The sequence below is a fragment of the Thrips palmi genome, unplaced genomic scaffold (genome assembly GCF_012932325.1).
Source record: "Thrips palmi isolate BJ-2018 unplaced genomic scaffold, TpBJ-2018v1 HiC_scaffold_10, whole genome shotgun sequence".
NCBI lineage: Eukaryota > Metazoa > Arthropoda > Insecta > Thysanoptera > Thripidae > Thrips > Thrips palmi.
In genome coordinates, this window is record NW_023144621.1 from 4,335,950 (window position 1) to 4,354,585 (window position 18,636).

General features: G+C 57.5%; 3 protein-coding genes across 4 annotated transcripts in view; 2 read left to right on the forward strand and 1 right to left on the reverse strand.

Moving 5' to 3' along the window:
- Window positions 1-78: 78 nt before the first annotated feature.
- On the reverse strand, window positions 79-1,328 carry LOC117653639. The gene is made up of 5 exons (XM_034399447.1): window positions 1,168-1,328; window positions 901-1,056; window positions 623-756; window positions 448-550; window positions 79-359 (listed from the first exon to the last, which is right to left on the reverse strand). Exons 1-5 carry the CDS (start codon window positions 1,219-1,221, stop codon window positions 129-131), a joined length of 678 nt encoding a protein of 225 aa, XP_034255338.1. The 5' UTR covers window positions 1,222-1,328; the 3' UTR covers window positions 79-128.
- Window positions 1,329-5,965: 4,637 nt separating this feature from the next.
- Window positions 5,966-9,413, forward strand: LOC117653853 (cytochrome P450 4g15-like). Its single transcript, XM_034399823.1, has 11 exons — window positions 5,966-6,193; window positions 6,281-6,399; window positions 6,473-6,563; window positions 6,640-6,822; window positions 6,889-6,955; window positions 7,026-7,152; window positions 7,590-7,767; window positions 7,844-7,953; window positions 8,054-8,291; window positions 8,529-8,711; window positions 9,022-9,413. Exons 1-11 carry the CDS (start codon window positions 6,031-6,033, stop codon window positions 9,207-9,209), a joined length of 1,647 nt encoding a protein of 548 aa, XP_034255714.1. The 5' UTR covers window positions 5,966-6,030; the 3' UTR covers window positions 9,210-9,413.
- Window positions 9,414-11,370: 1,957 nt separating this feature from the next.
- LOC117652142 overlaps window positions 11,371-18,636 on the forward strand; it is a 161,952-nt gene continuing 154,686 nt past the window's right edge. The window contains exon 1 of one of the 2 annotated variants that reach the window (XM_034396818.1): window positions 11,371-11,989. The gene's annotated coding sequence lies outside the window, so the exon portion shown is untranslated. The remainder of the gene's footprint in view (window positions 11,990-18,636) is intronic. The other variant, XM_034396828.1, reaches the window with a different exon arrangement.

The following is an 18,636-nucleotide window of genomic DNA, read 5'->3' on the forward strand; positions in this document are numbered from 1 at the left end:
TCCCCATTGCAGGCATGCTTGTGCCTATTCAAGAAAAACGAAGCATTGTTCGTTCAATGAAATAAATGGGAAACAGGGTAAAGATAATTAACATTTATTACACTTTACCAAGCCACCACATACAAGCATTATTTTAATTTATTGTATTTGGCTTCTCTTTCTCTTTGAAGTGCCAGTTTGGAGGGGCCTCCAAGTTCGTCCAACTGTTCCTGTAAAGCCTTTATTCCCATGTCTGGAATATATTTATCTTTCTCGATTTGTTCAGAGTGCTGCAGTACTGAGCACGTTACACCGGGGGGAGCGACACTCTGTAGCAGCTCAATGACGAGACCCAATTTTGTTGCTGGAAGATCAGCCAACTAAAACAGAAAACGAAAACCAATATAGAAGAAGGCAATTGCAGATATTCAATACAAAGACGTTCTAAGTCAAACCAGCAAAGCTTACCTGCAACATTCTCTTATATTCTTTCATATTGAACTCTCCTGCTACTTTAGATGAATTTGGTTCAAATCGCTGAATGTGCCATGACTCAGCACGCACTGCCCAGCTGAATTAAACGAGTATTTACTAGGCAATTATTATGATGGGTGCCAAAAACAAGAGCTGTTCATATACTTACCCATCAATTACATCAATATTTGAGGCGGTTAATAGTTTGCATACTATACTTTGTAGATTCTCAAGAACTGCAAAATCATAGCCTTTCATTTCTATGTCAATTAGATCATAAGGCGGAATAGCGGGTTTCAGTTTCTGCAAATCAAAGACAAAGTTGTGTAGATTATTGGTAATTCAGCAGGCAAACAAAGCGATTTGAAAATCCAAGGTACACAACAGTAATATTTTAGGGTAACGAAAAGTTTGAAACTACATATGCAACTATTCAGTCATACTCACATCTAAATATCCTGGTTCGTAAACATGCTTGCGTCCTGGAAGAACAAATCCATCGGTGCTCTCAGGAACGTCGGGGATCTCAGGTTCTTCGACATCTAAAGGAGCTTCTGTCGCGAAAGAAGCAGCAGGAATGCTTTCACGCCCACATATCAATTTCTGAAAAAGATTTGATCAGTAGTCAAAAAAAGAATACTCAATTGAGGTTAATTTTGCTTCCAGTCGTCACATTTTCTTTAGTCTGAGACGCTCAAGGCACACGTTACTTACCAAGTGAGAAGAAATGTTTGCGTTTCTTAATACCAGAGCTCTTAGAGCATTCATGATAGCAACAACCAACAATGCGAGTAAAGGTTTAAAAATTTTGGCTGCACGCAAGTGTAGTGTTTGGTTTTGAGGCTCGCACTGCAGCACTAATTTTTCATATTTGAACGTGGAGTGGGGTGGGGAGGTGGAGTGGCGGGAGATGAAGCGGGAATTTTGAACAGCGTCGCTGGCAGGTCAGTGGATTGGTCGGGCCTTGCAGCTGCATCGGTTTGTTGTTGTTGTTGTTGTTGTTGTTGTTGTTGTTGTTTTACGCGGCAACGTTCAACGTGAGTCTGGTAAGATAAAGGGTGGTTTTAGACTACGGTTTTGCCGATCTCGGATGAACTTTTTTTTTTGACTTGTCAATTGGCAGAGCTTGCATCACACGCGAATATTTGAAACAGCGCGAGGTAACGATCTCTGGTCGGTCGTCAACCTCCTCTGGGTCAAGCCTCTGAAGAGACAGCTGGCGATCTGACCTGCCTTAATTTTTCGAGGCAAATCTCATCGACCGACCCGAAGGTCGCGCGCAGTGGTTAATTATTGATGGATGGCCGATGACTGCGAACTTCTCCGGCCGCGACATGCGAAAGTGGTTCTAGGCGGCGACCCAGTCGGCGACCCAGTCGGCCTGCAGCCTGGAGGCGCGGTGGACCGAGCGTTGGACCCCTGACCATGGACGGCGACGACGACGTGGAGCTGGAGGCCCTGGAGGCGGAGCACAGCCCGGTCCTCGACGACGGTGCGCGGGACTGGGGATCTTGAGGGCGAGGGGGAGGCGGAGCCAGTCGGGGTGCACGCCGCTCGGCACGCCGCTTGTTGCAGACTCCGACTTCGAGAACGACGACGAGGACGTGAAGGCCGAGCCCGCCTACGTGGTGTCGCGGTACGTCCGGCGCGCGCGGCATGTCCTGGAGGGCGCGTGGGGCAAGCACCCGCACGGCCAGGCGGTGCACGTCCTCATCGCCGCCACCAAGGCCCCGCTCATGAGGCCGCTCGCCGTGCTGCAGGCCGTGCTCAGCCTCGTGCTCGCCGTCAAGCACATCCTGGACAGGTAGCCGCCGTCGGCAGGCGCCAGCGCGCGCGCCGCCAGGGAGTGTTACACGTGCTCGGCTTGTGCAGGAACTTGCTCGGCCTGCTGCCCATCGTGGTGGATTTCGTGTACCTGTCCGGCGTGTACTTCCTCAGCGGCATGACCCCCACCTTCGTGCCGGCCTTCATCGCCTGGCTGGAGCGCACGGAGCACGTCGTCTGTGAGCGTCCTCCCCCTCACAGTGCACTCCCCGCTCCACAGTGGGCCACCGGTGGTGGCGGTCAAACTCCCGGACGCGCTTTGACCCCAGAGTCGCTAAATGGGACTCGAACCGAACGTGTGACCCCACTAATGGATGGCTCTCCGAACGAGGAATCCATTGGTGGGGTCACACGTTCGGTTCGAGTCCCATAGCGAATCTAGAGCTCAAAACGCGTTTAGGGTTTTGGCCGCCTCCACCGGTCTTCTGGCAAATCCACTGTGCGCTTCTCACCGCCACTCTTCCCCTGCAGCGGAGCTGGAGACGAACGTGACGCTGGAGCACGTGCGCGACCTGCGGCTTCGCATGCGCCTGGGCCGCACACTCTTCATCTTCTCCTTCTTCAACATGGGCAGCCTGGCGCTGGCCATGGTGGTGACGCCGCTGGCCACGGGCGAGGCCTTCTTCGGCGTGCTGCCGCACGGCGGGCGGCGCAGTGCCTACAGTGTCGCCTTCTTCGCCGAGTACGCCGTGCTGAGCTACACGCTGCTGCCCGTGGCGCTCAGCATCGTACTGCTGCAGTGCTGCCACGCCGAGGGCGGCACCAAGATCGTCGCCATGTACCGCATGCTGCACAACGACATCATCGCCGCCACGTCGTTCGAGCAGGTGCAGCGCAGCGCGCGCCTGCACCGCGCCGTGCTCGACCTCAGCAAGGTGAGGGGCACCTTGGATTTGCCAGAAGACCAGCGCCTTTTGAACTCCCGAGTCGTTCAATGGGGCTCGAGGAATCCATTGGTGGGGTCACACGTTCGGTTCGAGTCCCATTTAGCGACTCTGGGGTCAAAGCGCGTCCGGGATTTTGACCGCCACCACCGGTGAACGCTCGGTTCAAGTCCCATTTAGCGACCCTGGGGCTCAAAACGCGTCTAGAAACCGTCTGCGCGGGTCTTCTGACCTGTGCATCATCACTAGTAGATAGCCGCCTGAAAGGAGGGCAAAATCATCACTTTTCTCCTACGCGGGCGAAAAGTGTTGCTTTGGCCTCCCCTCCGGCCGCCTCTGGACCCAGGCGCAATGACTGACCGCCTCGCCTGGCCGGCCGGTTGCAGGAGCTCAACGACCTGTACAGCCCGTTCCTGTCGTCCGTGTACTGGGGCGGCAACACGGCCGTGATGGTGTGCGCGCTGCAGGCGCTCTTCGAGGGCCCCAGCACGCGCTCGCTGCTGTCCGGCATCGTGGCCATCATGAGCTACGCCTGGCTGTGCATCCTGGGCGAGAAGCTGTCGCGCGGTAGCGGCGGCGTGGTGTACGCCGTGCACCGCTGCGAGTGGCTGTACCTGGACGCGGCCGCGCGCCGCCTGCTCGTGTTCCTGCTCAAGCGCGCCCAGCGCTGCGACTCGGTGCGCCCGCGCCTCGTCGGCAACATGACCCTCAACTTCCTCATGAACACGGCCATCACGTGGTACGAGCGCGTGCAGTTCATGTGGCAGGTCGTCACCCGCCGGAACCTGGTCTAAAAATCAAATTCGTTGAAAAAAAAACCCCACACACAAAAAAAAAGGCTGCTGCTGTATATATTTCTCGTAGAGTGGTGGCGTTGATCCTCCGAAAACCAATCGCAGAAAAAAGAAACACAGTAGAATTTTTTTAAAATCCCTAATAAAACCGACATTGATCAAATTGGTGAAAATAAAAACGCAATGAAATGACATCCAAATCCAACTTGGACACATGAGTCACGCAGGACGCGCCCAGCCCAGGCCCAGACAGAGCATTGTTTGTTACGAGGCCTTTCACGCCGACCTGGCCGGTTTGGGTCCCGTACGCACAACGCGTATAACGATAATAAACAAAAATACAGTAGTGCAGCGAGTCCGTGCGTCGCGTGCGTCACTATAGTGACGCACGGAGCGTACGGTCTAAACCGGAGGCATTTACGCTACTTCACACTCGGGGGGCATCGACTTACCAATCAATTTTTGGCGGAACGGTAAATTTCAACGCAAATTTTTTTCCAGCTTTTGTTTTTAGACCTGTACGTTACGTAACGTTTTTAAAAGCACGCAGGCGGGCGACACCGCCTTGCAAAAACTCGTGCATCGGGGACTGCAGGCGAAGCGGCAAGAAGCGGGCAATAGCCAGCCGAGCGTGGGAACGGCGATGCATATTGCAGCGTTTGCTTTTGTGTGAAAGCTGTCCGAGACAGAGACCGGATTCGCGCGTGCTCCTTCGGCATGCTCTCCACACGTGCCACTCAGGAACGCCCCAAATTCGCGGCCTTGTCGTGTGGCTTCGGCAAAGACTATCCTAGAGCAATGCTTGCGATAGTATAGCGCCTGTGGGCTAGGCCACACACACAGACGCACAGTGGGTGGGAAGACCGGCGGAGGCGGCAACAATTCTAGTTTTGAGCTCCAGAGTAGCTAAATGGGACTCGAACCGGACGGGTGATGCCACCAATGGATTGCTCTCCGAACGAGGAATCCATTGGTAAGGTCACACGTTCGGTTCGAGTCCCATTTATAGTGACTCTGGAGCTCAAAACGCGTCTAGAATTTTGGCCGCCTCCACCGGTCTTCTGGCCCACTGTGAGACGGTCCGCAACGCCCGACGGTCGTCTCGGGTAAAGCCCCACAACTGGGGTAGACACTGACAGCGTTTACGTTTCGGGTACCTTGAAGCGCCTGCGAGGTAGGCAACCCTTCAGTCTCGCAACACACCGGTGTGGAGATGGCGGGCTACCTCGCCGCCGTGACGACGGCAGGGGCAAGGTAGGCCGCCATCTCCACACCAGTGCGCTACAGGTCGGAATGGTGGCCTACCTCACAGGCGTTAAAGCAAGCCCGACGCGAAAGCAACACTAAAAAGAAACGAAGGCCGCCAAAAATCGGATGACTCTGGCTGGAATCGAACAACGAACCTGCCTCAAAGACGCGTCGGGCTGAGAAGCCCTGGTCCAGGCTTGTCCTGGCCTGTGGGTACCGAGCTGGGGTCAAGACCGCTTTTCGGGGGAACAGTTAAGAGTAAAGACCTGGGTTTCCGATCCCAATGAGACCTCTGGTCCAAAACAAACGACCGCCGACACGAGGGCGGGAGCCCGGCCGCCGAATGAAATGGATGAATGGATCAGTCAAGCCAAAAGTGAGGCAAGGACCCGTTCCTGTGCCGTCGATGACGTCACTATGCTTGCCCTGCTAGAGACTGATTGGCTGATCGAAACGTCATCTATGCAGAGTATGCGGAGGTAGTTGAGTGAAGCGGTCAACTTTCCGTGAATCGTGGGTTGCGTGAATCGTGGGCTGATTCAGAGAAGTTTTTTTTCTGGAGATATGGAGGCAGGAAGAACACTTCAGAGGTACACGACCTAGTTGCAACTAAACCATCGTAGTGTTCGACATGTCGTCTACTACTTGCTTCTGGCCCAGCCACGTGTGTGTTTGGTTCCAAAGCGCCGACGCCGACCCCTCCCCCTCCGCACCTTTTAAGTACGCGGTGCCGGCCCGGGGGCGACTCAGTCCGATCCGAAGCCCGTCCCGACGCGGGCCATTCAGCACGCAGCACTGCGCAGCACTCCAACGGAGCCACCGCCACCATGGTTGTCGCCAGTGTCGCGCTCGTCGGCGTGGTGGTCGCCCTGGCGTACGCCTGGCTGTGCGTCGCCTTCCGGGAGCGACTCGCCCTCGCGCACAAGATCCCCGGGCCCTACGTGTACCCCGTCATCGGCAACCTGTACCTCTTGTGGCACGCGGTGCGGGGTGAGTGCTCGCGCTTCGCGGGGACTTGGCCTCGGACGTGGCAAATGGCGACGCAATGACGAACCCTCGCCGTTCACACTCCCGCAGGCTTCGACTGGGTGTTCCAAGAGGCGTGGCGACGGTCGGAGCACTACCCGCGGAGGGTGGCCAAGATCATGGCCCTGCACAGAGTGGCGGTCGCGGTGTGGAGCCCCGAGGACGTGGAGGTAAGGCTGGCCCGGCCAGCTCGTCTAGCTCGCCCTGCCAGGGCAAGACTGACGGAACTGTTCCTATGTTAAGGTGATTCTCAGCAGCGCGCAGTGCAACGAGAAAGCCAAGGAGTACCGTTTCTTCCAGCCATGGCTCGGCGACGGCTTGCTCATAAGCAAAGGTCAGTTCAAAATGCAACAACAACAAAAACAGTGTTTTTGGGCGACGATGAAAAACTTGTTGTTTTTCTCCGGCAGGTGACCATTGGCGGTCCCACCGGAAACTGATCGCGCCCACGTTCCACGTGCACGTGCTCAAGCAGTTCGTGCACCTGTTCCACCGCAACAGCGAGATGCTCTGCCGGCGCCTGGAGGCCGTCACGGCCAGGACCATCGACATCCACGACTACGTGGCCGAGGCCACCGTCGACATGCTCCTGGGTACTCATTCCCCTTGAGAAAATCGAGCAAAGTGATACATTGGCTTTAACGGTTTTATGTTCGCAGAGACGGCCATGGGGGTGCGCCGCGATACGCAGAAGAACACCTTCGAGTACGCCATGGCGGTAGTCAAGTAAGCCGAGTTGTGTCCAAAGCTTTCGGCAAAGTTGGCCAACTCAAACTAATGTCACCCTCTCGGCTAGGATGTGCGCGGTGCTCCACCGGCGCGCCCTGAGCCCCTGGCTGTGGTGGGACTTCCTGTTCGGACTGTCCGGTGAGGGCAGAAAACAGCGCCGGCTGCTGGACACCATCCACGACCAGACCAGAGAGGTATAACGCCGCGGAACGCCGCGTAACGCGCACCTTGCCGACTAAGTGCACCAATTATCGCCTGCTTGGCCCAAACTGCGGCCGTCACGCGACCAGCGCGCGGAGACCAGCCCGGCTGGTACAGTGCAGGCAGAAAACAAAAACAAACAAAGAGTAAACAAGAAATTTTTGACAAAAAAATTTAACTAAAAAAAATTTAACCAAAAAATTTAAACAAAAGATTTTTTTTTAACCAAAAAAATATTAAAGCAAATTTTTTTACCAAAAATATTTTTAACCAGAAAAAATGTAAAGGGAAAGTCAATGCTTTAACCAAAAATACAATGTTGGTGAGCGTCAATCGTGCTTGGGAGAACAAATTGCTAGAGCTGGGCCTCTGGATGGGCTGGATGGCGGTCGTGACGGTGATGGTGGGCGTGCCGCACGCGGTGCCGCAGGTGCTCCGGGTGCGCCGGGCGGAGCGTGCCAGCGGGCTGCGCGACGCGCTGTACAAGCGCGCCCTGGCCGAGGACGCGGACGCCCTCAGGGCGGACGCCGCCGCCAGGAACCCCGAGGAGACCGGCATCTCGTACGGGCAGTCGGCGGGGCTCCGGGACGACCTGGACGACGAGTACGGTAAGGGGCACGGACACTGGAAGCACGGAGGGAGGGATGTCGTCGCTGCCTGCTCACGCCCTCCGTTGACCCGCAGGCCTCAAGAAGCGCGTCCTGTTCCTGGACCAGATGCTGGACGCCGCCGACGACGACAACGCCCTCACTGAGAAGGAGGTGGAGGAGGAGGTGACCACCATCATGTTCGAGGTGAGCCAGCAGCAATACCTTCGGAAAAATTAAATTAAATAAATGAATGCGTGTTTGGTCACTCTTTGTCACTTCCGGCCGTTCACTGTGGTTGATGCAGGGCCACGACACGACGGCCGCGGCCAGCAGCTTCTTCCTGTGCCTGATGGGCGTGCACCGCGACGTGCAGCAGCGCTGCGTGGCCGAGCTGCGGGAGATCTTCGGGGACTCGGACCGGCCGCCGTCCTTCCAGGACACGCTGGAGATGAAGTACCTGGAGCGCTGCATCATGGAGACGCTGCGCCTGTTCCCGCCAGTGCCGCTCATCGCGCGGCACGTCAGCAAGAACGTCAGGCTCGGTGAGCAGGGTGGGCCACAGAAGGCCGGTGGAGGCGGCCGAAACTCCAGACGCGTTTTGAGCTCCAGAGTCGCTTAACAGGACTCGAACCGAAAGCGTGACACCATTGGATTGCTCTCCGAACGAGGAATCCATTGGTGGGGTCACACGTTGGTTCGAGTCCCATTTAGCGATTTTGGAGCTCGAAACGTGCGCCGCGCCCATGGTTCTGTTTTGCCATTCGTGCCTTTCTGCGCAGCGTCCGGCTACGTGGTCCCCGAGTCCACGACGGTGGTGATACCGCCGTTCCTGCTGCACCGCGACCCCGACATGTTCCCCAACGCGGAGCAGTTCGACCCGGACAACTTCCTGCCCGAGCGCTGCGGCGACAGGCACTACTACGCCTTCATCCCGTTCAGCGCGGGGCCCCGCAGCTGTGTCGGTCAGTTGGCCTGAGTTGTCCCTCGGTGGAGCCGAAGACCGGCGGAGGCGGACAAAATTCCTGACGCGCTTTGCGCTGAGTCGCTAAATGGGACTCGAACGGAACGTGTGAACCCACCAATTGATTGCTCTCCGAACGAGGAATCCATTGGTGGCGTCACACGCTCGATTCGAGGCCTTAGCGACTCTGGAGCTCAAAACGCGTCTAGAATTTTGGCCGCCTCCACCGGTCTTCTAGCCCACTGCGGTGCTGCGGGTGCTCCTACCCCACGGCCACGGCACTCTAAAACACAAACGCGTCGTGGTTCCAGGGAGGAAGTACGCCATGCTCAAGCTCAAGATCCTCCTGTCCACCATCCTGCGCAAGCTGGAGGTGCACGCCGACGTGCCGGAGAAGGACTTCAAGCTGGTGGGCGACATCATCCTCAAGAGGAAGGAGGGCTTCCCCTGCCGCTTCGTCCCCAGGAAGAGGCCCTCCAGGACGGGCATGGCGGGGTAGAGGCGATACACTCGCCGATCGACCTGACGATGGAAACTCCCCGCTGCACAACAAACACACTCAGAAGGAGCGACTTTGAGACGACGCTGCCTGAGAGTGTGTGGACGGACTCGACTCTAGCTATTCAATTGACGCGACTGCATCTGAACCGGTTCCGCATTGTTTACCTGTTGAGCAGGGACACAATAAACTTATTTAATTTTATTTCCGTTTCATTTGCGCCCCTTGCGCGGCGGGCTGTGCCACGGCGCTACTCCCGGCGCCCAGAGACACCAGCGTCCGGAGATACTCCGCGCAGCGGCGCCTCGCGGGGGACTGCATTGCAACCACACACTCAATCATGTGGTTCCAATGAATTATTTTCCATTACAGCAATATTTTTTTTTGAGGGAGAGAAGAGATTGTCTTTTCCTCGGCGGCCGGAAGGGGGAGGGGGGAATAATTTTCCCTGCACCGTCCTTCCAAGCACACGCCGGGGACGCGGAGAAACTTGGATTATAAACTTTTTTCCCGGCGAAAGCAAAGTATTCCACTACTGCTGCACTGCCGGCAATGCCAGCACTGCCTTCCCGAAAGCGTCCATTCACGTGAGTCGGTCGGCTTTCTGGTGCACTAATTGGCTCGACTTGACGTACTTCTCCGGCATCTCCAGCGCGCCGCGCGCCAAAAGGACGGATTTTTCATCCGTTTTTCCAGCCCGTGTCACAAAGGCGGGAAAAGGAGGAACGAATCCGCGAGCGAACCGCGCCACTCGGGCATTCGTCGCGCGGCGCCCCACAGTGGGCCAGAAGACCGGTAGAGGCAGCCAAAACTCTAGACGCGTGTTGAGCTCCAGAGTCGCTAAATGGGACTCGAAGCGAGCGTGTTACCCCACCAATGGATTGCTCGTTCGGAGAGCAATCCATTGGTGGGGTCACACGTTTGGTTCGAGTCCCATTTGGCGGCTCTGGAGCTCAAAACGCGTCTAGAGTTTTGTCCGCCTACCGGTCTTCTCGCCCACTGTGCGCACTGCCTCCATTGACTACGGCACAGTTACACTCTTTAACCTGAATGCGGAGTCAACAAAGTCGGTTCATTTAGGCGCCTTGGTAAATGTTCATCTCGGTTGGCGAAAACTGCCTCCTCGCAGCCCCCCCCCCTCCCTCCTGTTCGCCGAAGCCGGCGCTGACAAGGAAACTCAATCAACACTCGCAAATAAACAAATAGCGGCGCAAACAAAACAAAAGGCAGCGGCCGGGAGATCTTTGGTTGGGTTTGCCGGCCGCTAAAAGAGCCGCGTCGTCTGCTCGAGAGGGGGAGGGCGCTGTAAAAAGCGGGGAGGAAAGAGCGATGGCCGAGGAAGATGACAGCGAAGGAGACGTGAAAGAAGAAGTGAAACGTTGGAGTCGATTTGGCGCCAAGGGGGAGGGGAGGGGGTGTCCGTATCCCTCTAAAAAGCCCGGCCACAACCACAACCTGCAAAGAGGCGAGGCGAAACGACACACCTGCGAAATAAACAAATAAGTAAATAAAATACTTTTGTGCGATGCCAGCGCAGGTCGGCAGAGGCGGCCGGCCGGATGAGAAGAGTACACTAATATTGTGCCCTGAGCAAATTCCAGCCGAGCGACGCCTGGCCGCAACGTGACGCCAGCGCCCTCTGGCGGCGGGGGCGGGAAGCAGGGGGCGGCCGGGGGCGGCCGGGGGCCGGGGTACGTTCGAATGCCTGTGCGTGTGGGCAGCCGGGACGGCCCCCGCCCCGCTCTGCGCCGCGCTGCGGTCCGAAATGAGGTCCGTGACAAAACGCGTCAAGCACCTTCCGCTGCCTTTCACCTTACCCCTTGGGACCAATGGTCGGCGCGATACGACTGCCGTCAAATTAATTTTAAAAATAGTTTTAAAAGTTCCCGCCATTTTTAAACATAACTGCCAACCTTCATGTCCGACGCCGGGTGGTTCGTCCTTCCTAAATAACACATTTCTTCCAAAGCGAACCAACAGGCATTTACGTTGAATCCATTTTCGCGTCCAGCTCAAGGAACGATACCTCTTGAAACGAAACTACGCCACGGACTCCGCGACTTTTTGTTTTGTGCGTTCACGTTGGTAGCGTCGCGGCGGCAGTGACAAGTCGCTGCAAGTTTAGCGCTGCCGGCTGTTGCTGTTACGGCCTTCGGTCCCGCGCGGAATTTCTTCGAGGAAATGACCCGAAACTCGTTCGCATTTCGCTTGCGACTGTGTCGCGCGTGCGTCGCGAGTGCAGTGCCTTGGTGGCGATCCGTGTCTTTCGCGGAGTGAAACATCGGCCCTTCGGTTGCGGAATCAAAGGGATGATTGTCAGTGTACCAAGATGGCGGCGCGGCGGCAAGCGGCCCGCCCCTGTTGCGCAATCACCGTCGCCTCCAAGCGTTCTCGTGTTGCGTGTGTCCAGTGCAGTGACTCAATGTGGATGATTTGCAGTGTGGATGGAACCGGCGGTACGAACCAGCCGCTTGATGTTTCGAGAACCCTCCGAAGATCGCTCGCTGCCGGGCTGGCCCGGCGAAGACGCGCCGCGCACCCGGCGTGCGCGTGCTAACTCGAAATACGTACCAGGATAGATACAGTAGCCCCAACCTGGGGTGTATCTACGGCCCGCCCGCCCAGTGAGGGGCCCACCTTCGCGGCGAGTGGACGCACGACACCAGCACTGGCCTTGCAGAGCACTCATTGCTGGAAGTGTGTTGTCCTGAGTGCCCGATTGCCCGCACCCTCTTCGTCTCTGCCGGTCACCCCGGTCGACTGTGAGCACCATCGGTGAGGTATAAGCTTGAAACGAAACGTATTTTGGTTGAGTTTTACTCCCGAGCGATGTGCGAATCAGAGGTTAAGACGGCAACAAGTGACTGGCTGCCGGGGCAGGGAGCGGAAGGGGTGGGGTGGGGTGGGGGTAGGGTGGCGGTGTGACGGATGGGTTGCCTACCTCTGGGCGGCAGCGCGTTCGGCGGTCCGGTGCTGCATGTCCCAGGTCTAAAAATCTCGTACGATCATACGGGATTTGAAAATTCGTTAAGGGATTCCCGTACTACAATACGAGATCCCGAGCCATACAGGATCCTGAGTTGGACGGGATCCCGTAAGGACAGACGGGATCCTTTAACGAATTTTCAAAATCCCGTACGGTAGGACAGGATCCTGTACGCCAGGACGGGATCTCGTATGCCGGAAAGGAATCCTTTACCCACCAAAAGGATCCTGTAAATTACAGATAAAGACGTGAAAATGCAAGTTCTTCTGCAGATAGAATCAAAAGTTTGAATCATCTAGGAGGTTGGAACCGAGATCTATCCAAATCTGCAGTCAGAATTTGGATAACTCCAGCGGTTCTCGAGATAGCAGAAAAAAGTTGTTAGATTTCAACAAAATTCAAATGGCACTGGCGAATTTTAGCGAATATACCCCATACAAAATTTGGGCTTAAAATGTTAAAAACTTTCCGAGTTACAGCATACCAAAATTTGAAATCCCGTGCGTACTTCCCGGGATCTCGGCAGCACAAGGGATCCCGCAAGACCATCACGGGATCCCGTGTGGCTCTTCCGGGATCTCGGCAGCGTGCGGGATCCCGTACAACCCTCTCGAGATCCTGTGCAGCCCTCCCGGGATCCCGGCTACCCAAGGGATCCCGTATGACCCTCTCGGGATCTTGTGTGACCCTTACCGGATCCCGTAAGGTCTTAAGGGATCCTGTGCGACCCTCCCGGGATCTCGGGTGTTCTTAAGGGATCCCGCAAAACCATACGAGATCTCGTAAAACTAGACGGGATCCTGCAAAATGATACAGGATCCCGCAAACCACACAAGATTTTTAGACCTGGGGTTACCCGAGATGGAAATCTATTTTTCCAGTTCTGTAATGGATCTCTCCCAGCGGCTCGGAATCCCGATCGCGGTCCGCGCGGGCGGATAATGATGAGTGCAGTGCTGTGTGTGAGAGAGAGTCCGCCGGGTCGACTGACCAGCGGACCGGAGGGGCGAACGTCCCCTCAAGAGTCGGGGCAGGATGACCGTGCGGAGGACGCGCGCGCTTTTAGCGGTGGCCTGGACAGGGGGTGGGGGCGGGGGCCAACTGGCCGGCAAATATGGAGGGTGCATTAACAAAACAAACACTGCAGCTGTGACGGGGCGACCGCGACATCGCGCGGCCAGGCGCGGCCAGTGGTGCGCGACGCGGCCGCACAGAGGGCGCACAGAGGGGCGCACAGTGGGCCAGAAGACCTGTGGAGGCGGCCGAAACTCCAGACGCGTTTTGAGCTCCAGAGTCCCTAAACAGGGCTCGAACCGACCGTGTGACCCCACCAATGGATTCCTTGTTCGGAGAGCAATCCATTGGTGGGGTCACTCGATCGGTTCGAGTCCCTTTTAGCGACTCTGGAGCTCAAAACGCGTCGAGAGTTTAGTCCACCGCCTTTCGGTCTTCTGGCCCACTGTGCGGCAGTTCGGCACTCCGCTGCACTCTGCCCGGCTATCCGCGAGTAATCCGATCTGCATGTCACAAGGCTGGCTTCGACCGCGTGCTGCCTTGCTGCCCCTCGCCATGCTCGCCTCCATGCGACCGTCTGGCCTGGCCTGGCCTGCCGGCTTTGAAGGCGGGGAGGGAAAAATGGCCATGCAACGGTGTTCGCATCTCGTACAAGAAACAAAACAAAAAACAAAAACAAAATGAATAAATAATTTTTCTTTGGCGCTGGAAGACGAGGGCTGGAACCCCGATTCCTTGCAGACGGGCAGTCAGTGGCTGTGGCCAAGATGGCGGTCACTACAAACAGAGTAGCCCCGTTGCGAACTCTGCTGCGAGGGGCCGCTGGAGGAAACAGGAGTGGGTTCGCGCCCCGGCGCGGGCGACGCGTTTTCTTCGGCGCCCTCCACCCTTCACCCCGCGGGGGACGCATCCGGAAGCGCGTGGCGGCGTTGACGTCGCCGGAACAGCCCGCCTTCCGGTGGCGTGACGCGCGCGTGACACGCGCGTGACACGTGTGTGACAGGCCGGGCGCGTCGCGTCAGTCATTGGACACAATTGGGGGCGTTGGTGCGCCCTCCCCGCCGTCGGCGTGCTTCTCCCCCTCTCCCCCCACCTCTCGCGCAAATACCTCATTTAAACTTTAAATGAGGGACATTAGGCTGGCGAATTACTCGGCCTGTGCGCTGTCTCTCTCGCACCCTCACGGTGCGCGGCGCACGGCCCGCGAGTGCGAGAGAGACGGAGCGCCGTTGGAAAGCAGACTTGCGCTGCGCCCGGTGCGCCCCGGTGTGCTGCCGCCCCGCCGCGCCCCGCCGCGCCCCGCCGCGCCCCGCCGCGCCCCGCCGCGCCCCGCCGCGCCCCGCCGCGCCCCGCCGCGCCCCGCCGCGCCCCGCCGCGCCCCGCCGCGCCCCGCCGCGCCCCGCCGCGCCCCGCACCCTCTGCAGCCCGTCCGCTGCACGTCAGGGAAGAAATGGACCGAAGCTACTCCAGGCGCCAGGGACGCCCGGGGGCTCACCTTGCCGACGCACTCGGAGCGCGGGGTAGCGACCCCTCACGCCGCACGAGGTAAATCTCGAAAATTTTCACTGATTTTGGGCGGCTACTGGATTCAATCTAGCTGTGGTTAAGGCGCCGTGGCGTCTCTTTTGAGCTCCGCCTCGGAAACGCCTTTACCACGAATAGTTTGAGAGCGATGGCGTCTCAAAGTTGGTCGAAAGCGGAGCCAAAGCTAAATTCTACTGCGTTGTCGCCCAGTTTGAATTGTCCAGGGCAGATGCAAATGGATGCCACTGCCGCCTCTGGCGTGGCTCTGGCGTGGCTCTGGCGTGGCGGCCGTGCGGTACGCCCTTTCTTTCGCGTCAGCAGAAGTTGCTTCGTGTGGGGACTCGCCCCGCACGGGGCCCTGTGGTGCCGGACGGGGCTCCGGTCGGGGGGCCTCCTGGAGGGGAGGGGGGGGGGCTCCAGCCGCTCCAGGGTGTGGTGGCCAGAACAATAAGAGGCCTGATGGCCGTCAGTTTGAATGACGAGCGTGGAAAAGGGGAGAAGAGGGGAGGGGGAAATGGTGGGGTGGGCGGAATGGTACCTACCCTTCATGGGCGCGTGAATTCATCGTTCATTTTCGTTTTGACCCACTTTGCGGCATCACTGGTCCCGAACCAAGGCAGCAAACGGCGTCTTGCTTGCATTGCCAGTAAGGGTGCTGGGGGGCTGCCTTGTCAAGTATTTGAAACTTCCACCTGGCGACGACTGCCAAGGCCTGCCCAAGGCCTGCCCTAGGCCTGAGGCCCAACTTCTGGCCGGCAACTCCAGCCGTTGTGTTGGCACAATGTGGCCGGGCGGGCCGGCGGCGGGCCGAGCCATCCGGACATGCCTTGGATAGTTTTTCGCCTATTTATCCGCGCGGCACATCCTGCCGCCGTGCCTTGTGCCGTGCCCTCCCGCTCGCTCCGACCGGCCCGCGCCCGGCCAAGCCCCGTCGGCGCCGAAAGTTTGCCTGAAAAGGGCCGCTGCGTTTTGAATCGCGGCTGTGGATCGCGGGGCACAAAGGCGAAAGGCATGAATTTGGCCGTGAGGCCCGGTGGAGCAGCACCGTCCTGCTGACAACAGTTTGTTAAAAAAACAACAATGTTTTTTCCAAAGAAAAAAATAATTGTTGTAATTACTATTTCATCACGGGCACCGCCTTTGCGGGTGCCCGTACCGCTATTCCTCGAATTTCTCCCTATCCACCGCTGATTTGTTTCTTAAATCCAACGAAGGGAGCAGCAGGGGCCGCGGCGCCCTCAGAAGGGGAACAGATCGCCTGAATGACCTTTTTTTCCTCCTTCGTTCAATGCCCCTCCCCCCCTCCCCCGGCCTGCTCGGCGCAGGATCTTCATTCTGAGGCTGACAGCACTGTAATATCGGCCAGATGGGTGCGTGCGCTAATGGCACGTGTTCCTGACGGTGTGGGCGTCAGGGGGAAGAAAATTAGTCGATCCGAGTCGTACAAATTGAACTGGCGGAGCGAAAAGAAAAGCTTTTTTCTGCCAGTTTCTATCCAATGAATTTTTAGGTAAGAAGTGGCCTTACAGCCCCCACTAAAAATCATATTTTCTTTTAAATTTAATTTTTTTAAAATATTTGTTTTTTTTTTAAACATGAAATATTAAACGAAAAATTTTAACACAACACAGGAAACAGCCCGCTGACTTTAGAAGGGCTTACTTTGTTGTTGCCAGTGCTGTGCTCGTGGCTGCTGATGAGCGGGTGTGTACAGCTAATGGGAGGGACCTAACCGACCCTCGGCTCCCATTCTGCGAATATCCCTCATGGGAGCCGAGCCGAGCCGAGCCGAACCGAAAGAGGAATGCAGGCTACGAACAAGGCGCAGGATCCTCGACAGTAACGCACCTTGCACCTCTGGCTGGTGCTGACCAGGGCCACGTCGCTCTGTCTCTCTCGCAACCCTACGGGACGACGCACGAGTCCCAGAGAGAGACAGAGCGACGCACGGGCGTCAAGCCGGGGCTATTCTTACGACCTGCAAAACCGAAAACGAAAAAACAGGAAGTAAATGAGACGTGTGCGTGACTGCGGGGCGCAGGCGGCGCAGGCGGCGGGCCACTCACGGGGGTGTCGAAGCCGCCGTTCGAGGTTCGTTTGATAAACTCGCTGGCGGCCTAATTGCGCGAGGAAGTCGCGGCCGTGTTCGATAACGCGTGCGGGGCTTACGGTGGGTCACGGCCGGCAGATAAGGCTAAGGGTGTACCTGCGGCTAGCCCCGCCGTGCGCCCCGCCGTACGCCCCGCCGTACGCAGCACGCGGCCCCGGGGCGGTTAATAATGCAACAGATGGACTCCGGCCTTGAAGGGTCAGGGCGCAGCTGGCGCAGGTCGTGTGGAGTGTACACGGATTTATAAACTACCGAATAAAAAAGTGTTTTTTTTGTGTCAAAAATTTTTTTTTTCTCAGAATTTTTTTTGAACATTTGAAAAATATCATTTCATAAAATTTTTAAGGTTTTTAATAACACATTTCCTTTGTAAAGGTTTTGATTCCAATGTCCTTATTTTTATTTGTCGGGTTGTAATCTAAAGTGCACGTCCAAGAGTCCGGAGAGGCCGGACTCAATATAAGGCCACGTGCCTCCCGCTGCTTCCGAAAGTGGAGCGGGGGGAGGGGGGGGGGGTTGGTTTGGGCGGTGGAGGTGCGTGAGGCGAGTTCCGGGCCGGTGGTTGGAGTGGTTGCGGTGGTTTTTGGGGCCGCGCGGGTGTTTCCGCCGAGGAAACGGGTGTAAAAAGAGGCGGGGCGGGGGGCTCCGACACAATCGGACGCAGGCTAGCTAGCCGGATAGAGCTCGCGCCGAGAAGAAGTCATTCCGATTGCCGGTGGAATTTAATTTAAACGTCGTGTTCGGTCAGGGCGGGGCCGCGCGGACCGGGCAGCCCGGGCAGCCCGACGTGGAGACTGGCGGGACAGCAAAGGCGGTCAGTACGGTTCGACTCGGCACTCAAAGATTCGCAGAACTACCACCTCCTGGGGTTTGGTAGAACTGGTAGAACCCGCCACGGAAGCTGAGCAGGGTGACGTGGCCGTTTTCCCTGAGACGACATAAAGTGAGTCAGTTTGACTCACCGCGAGGACGCGGTCGTCATCGGGGTCCTCACGTCGTGAGGCGCCGCCTGCAGACTGATTCCGAGAGTCGATCTGGTCGCCCGCTGTCTCTCTCGCACTCATACCGGAGGCACTTCGCGGAGCTGCTGCACTGCTAGCGCGGTCAGAACAAAAACGGGGCGCAGTGGCTCTGTCTCTCTCGCACTCGCGGGCCGTCCCCCAGTGGTGTGAGAGAGACAGAGGCGAAGCGGCAAAGCAGCGAAGCCAGCATTCAATCAGCAGCGAAAGCTCTCTGATGGGCCAGAGAGCCTTGCTTTCCGGTGGGGTGGCGGCTCCAGTGGCGTAGTCGAGGGGTCGGACTGCCCCTCGCCAGCTACGCGGCTACGCCACTGCAGGCTGGGCAGCGCGACGGGATGCGACGGGATGCTGGATCAGGGTCCGTCCAGTTCCCTCGGGAACAGGATTTTGCTGTCTCTCTCGCACTCACGGGGCGTCCTGTTGGGTGCGAGAGAGACAGAGCAGCGAAAACGACTCTCAGTCTGGCGCTAGGGCGCGAAGGGGCGCTCCCTTAGGCTGCCCTTACAGTGGGGGGACTCGCCGCAATGAAATCTTTCACTTTATTCGAGTCGGGGCTGTTTGTGGGGGAGGGGGTGCGGCTTGGCAATGCTTGGCAAGCGGGCATCCTAAGAAGATCAGCGTCCAGTTTGGCGGGATGGTGTTGGCCCGCTGCAGGCTGGTCGGTCCGACGGGCTCGACCAAGGGCTCGACGCGCCCGACGCGATGAAGGCGGATTTGTAGTCCGGCCTGGGTTCGACTCCCGGCCGTGCCGCCCTTTGTTGTGTTCCGCCTGCA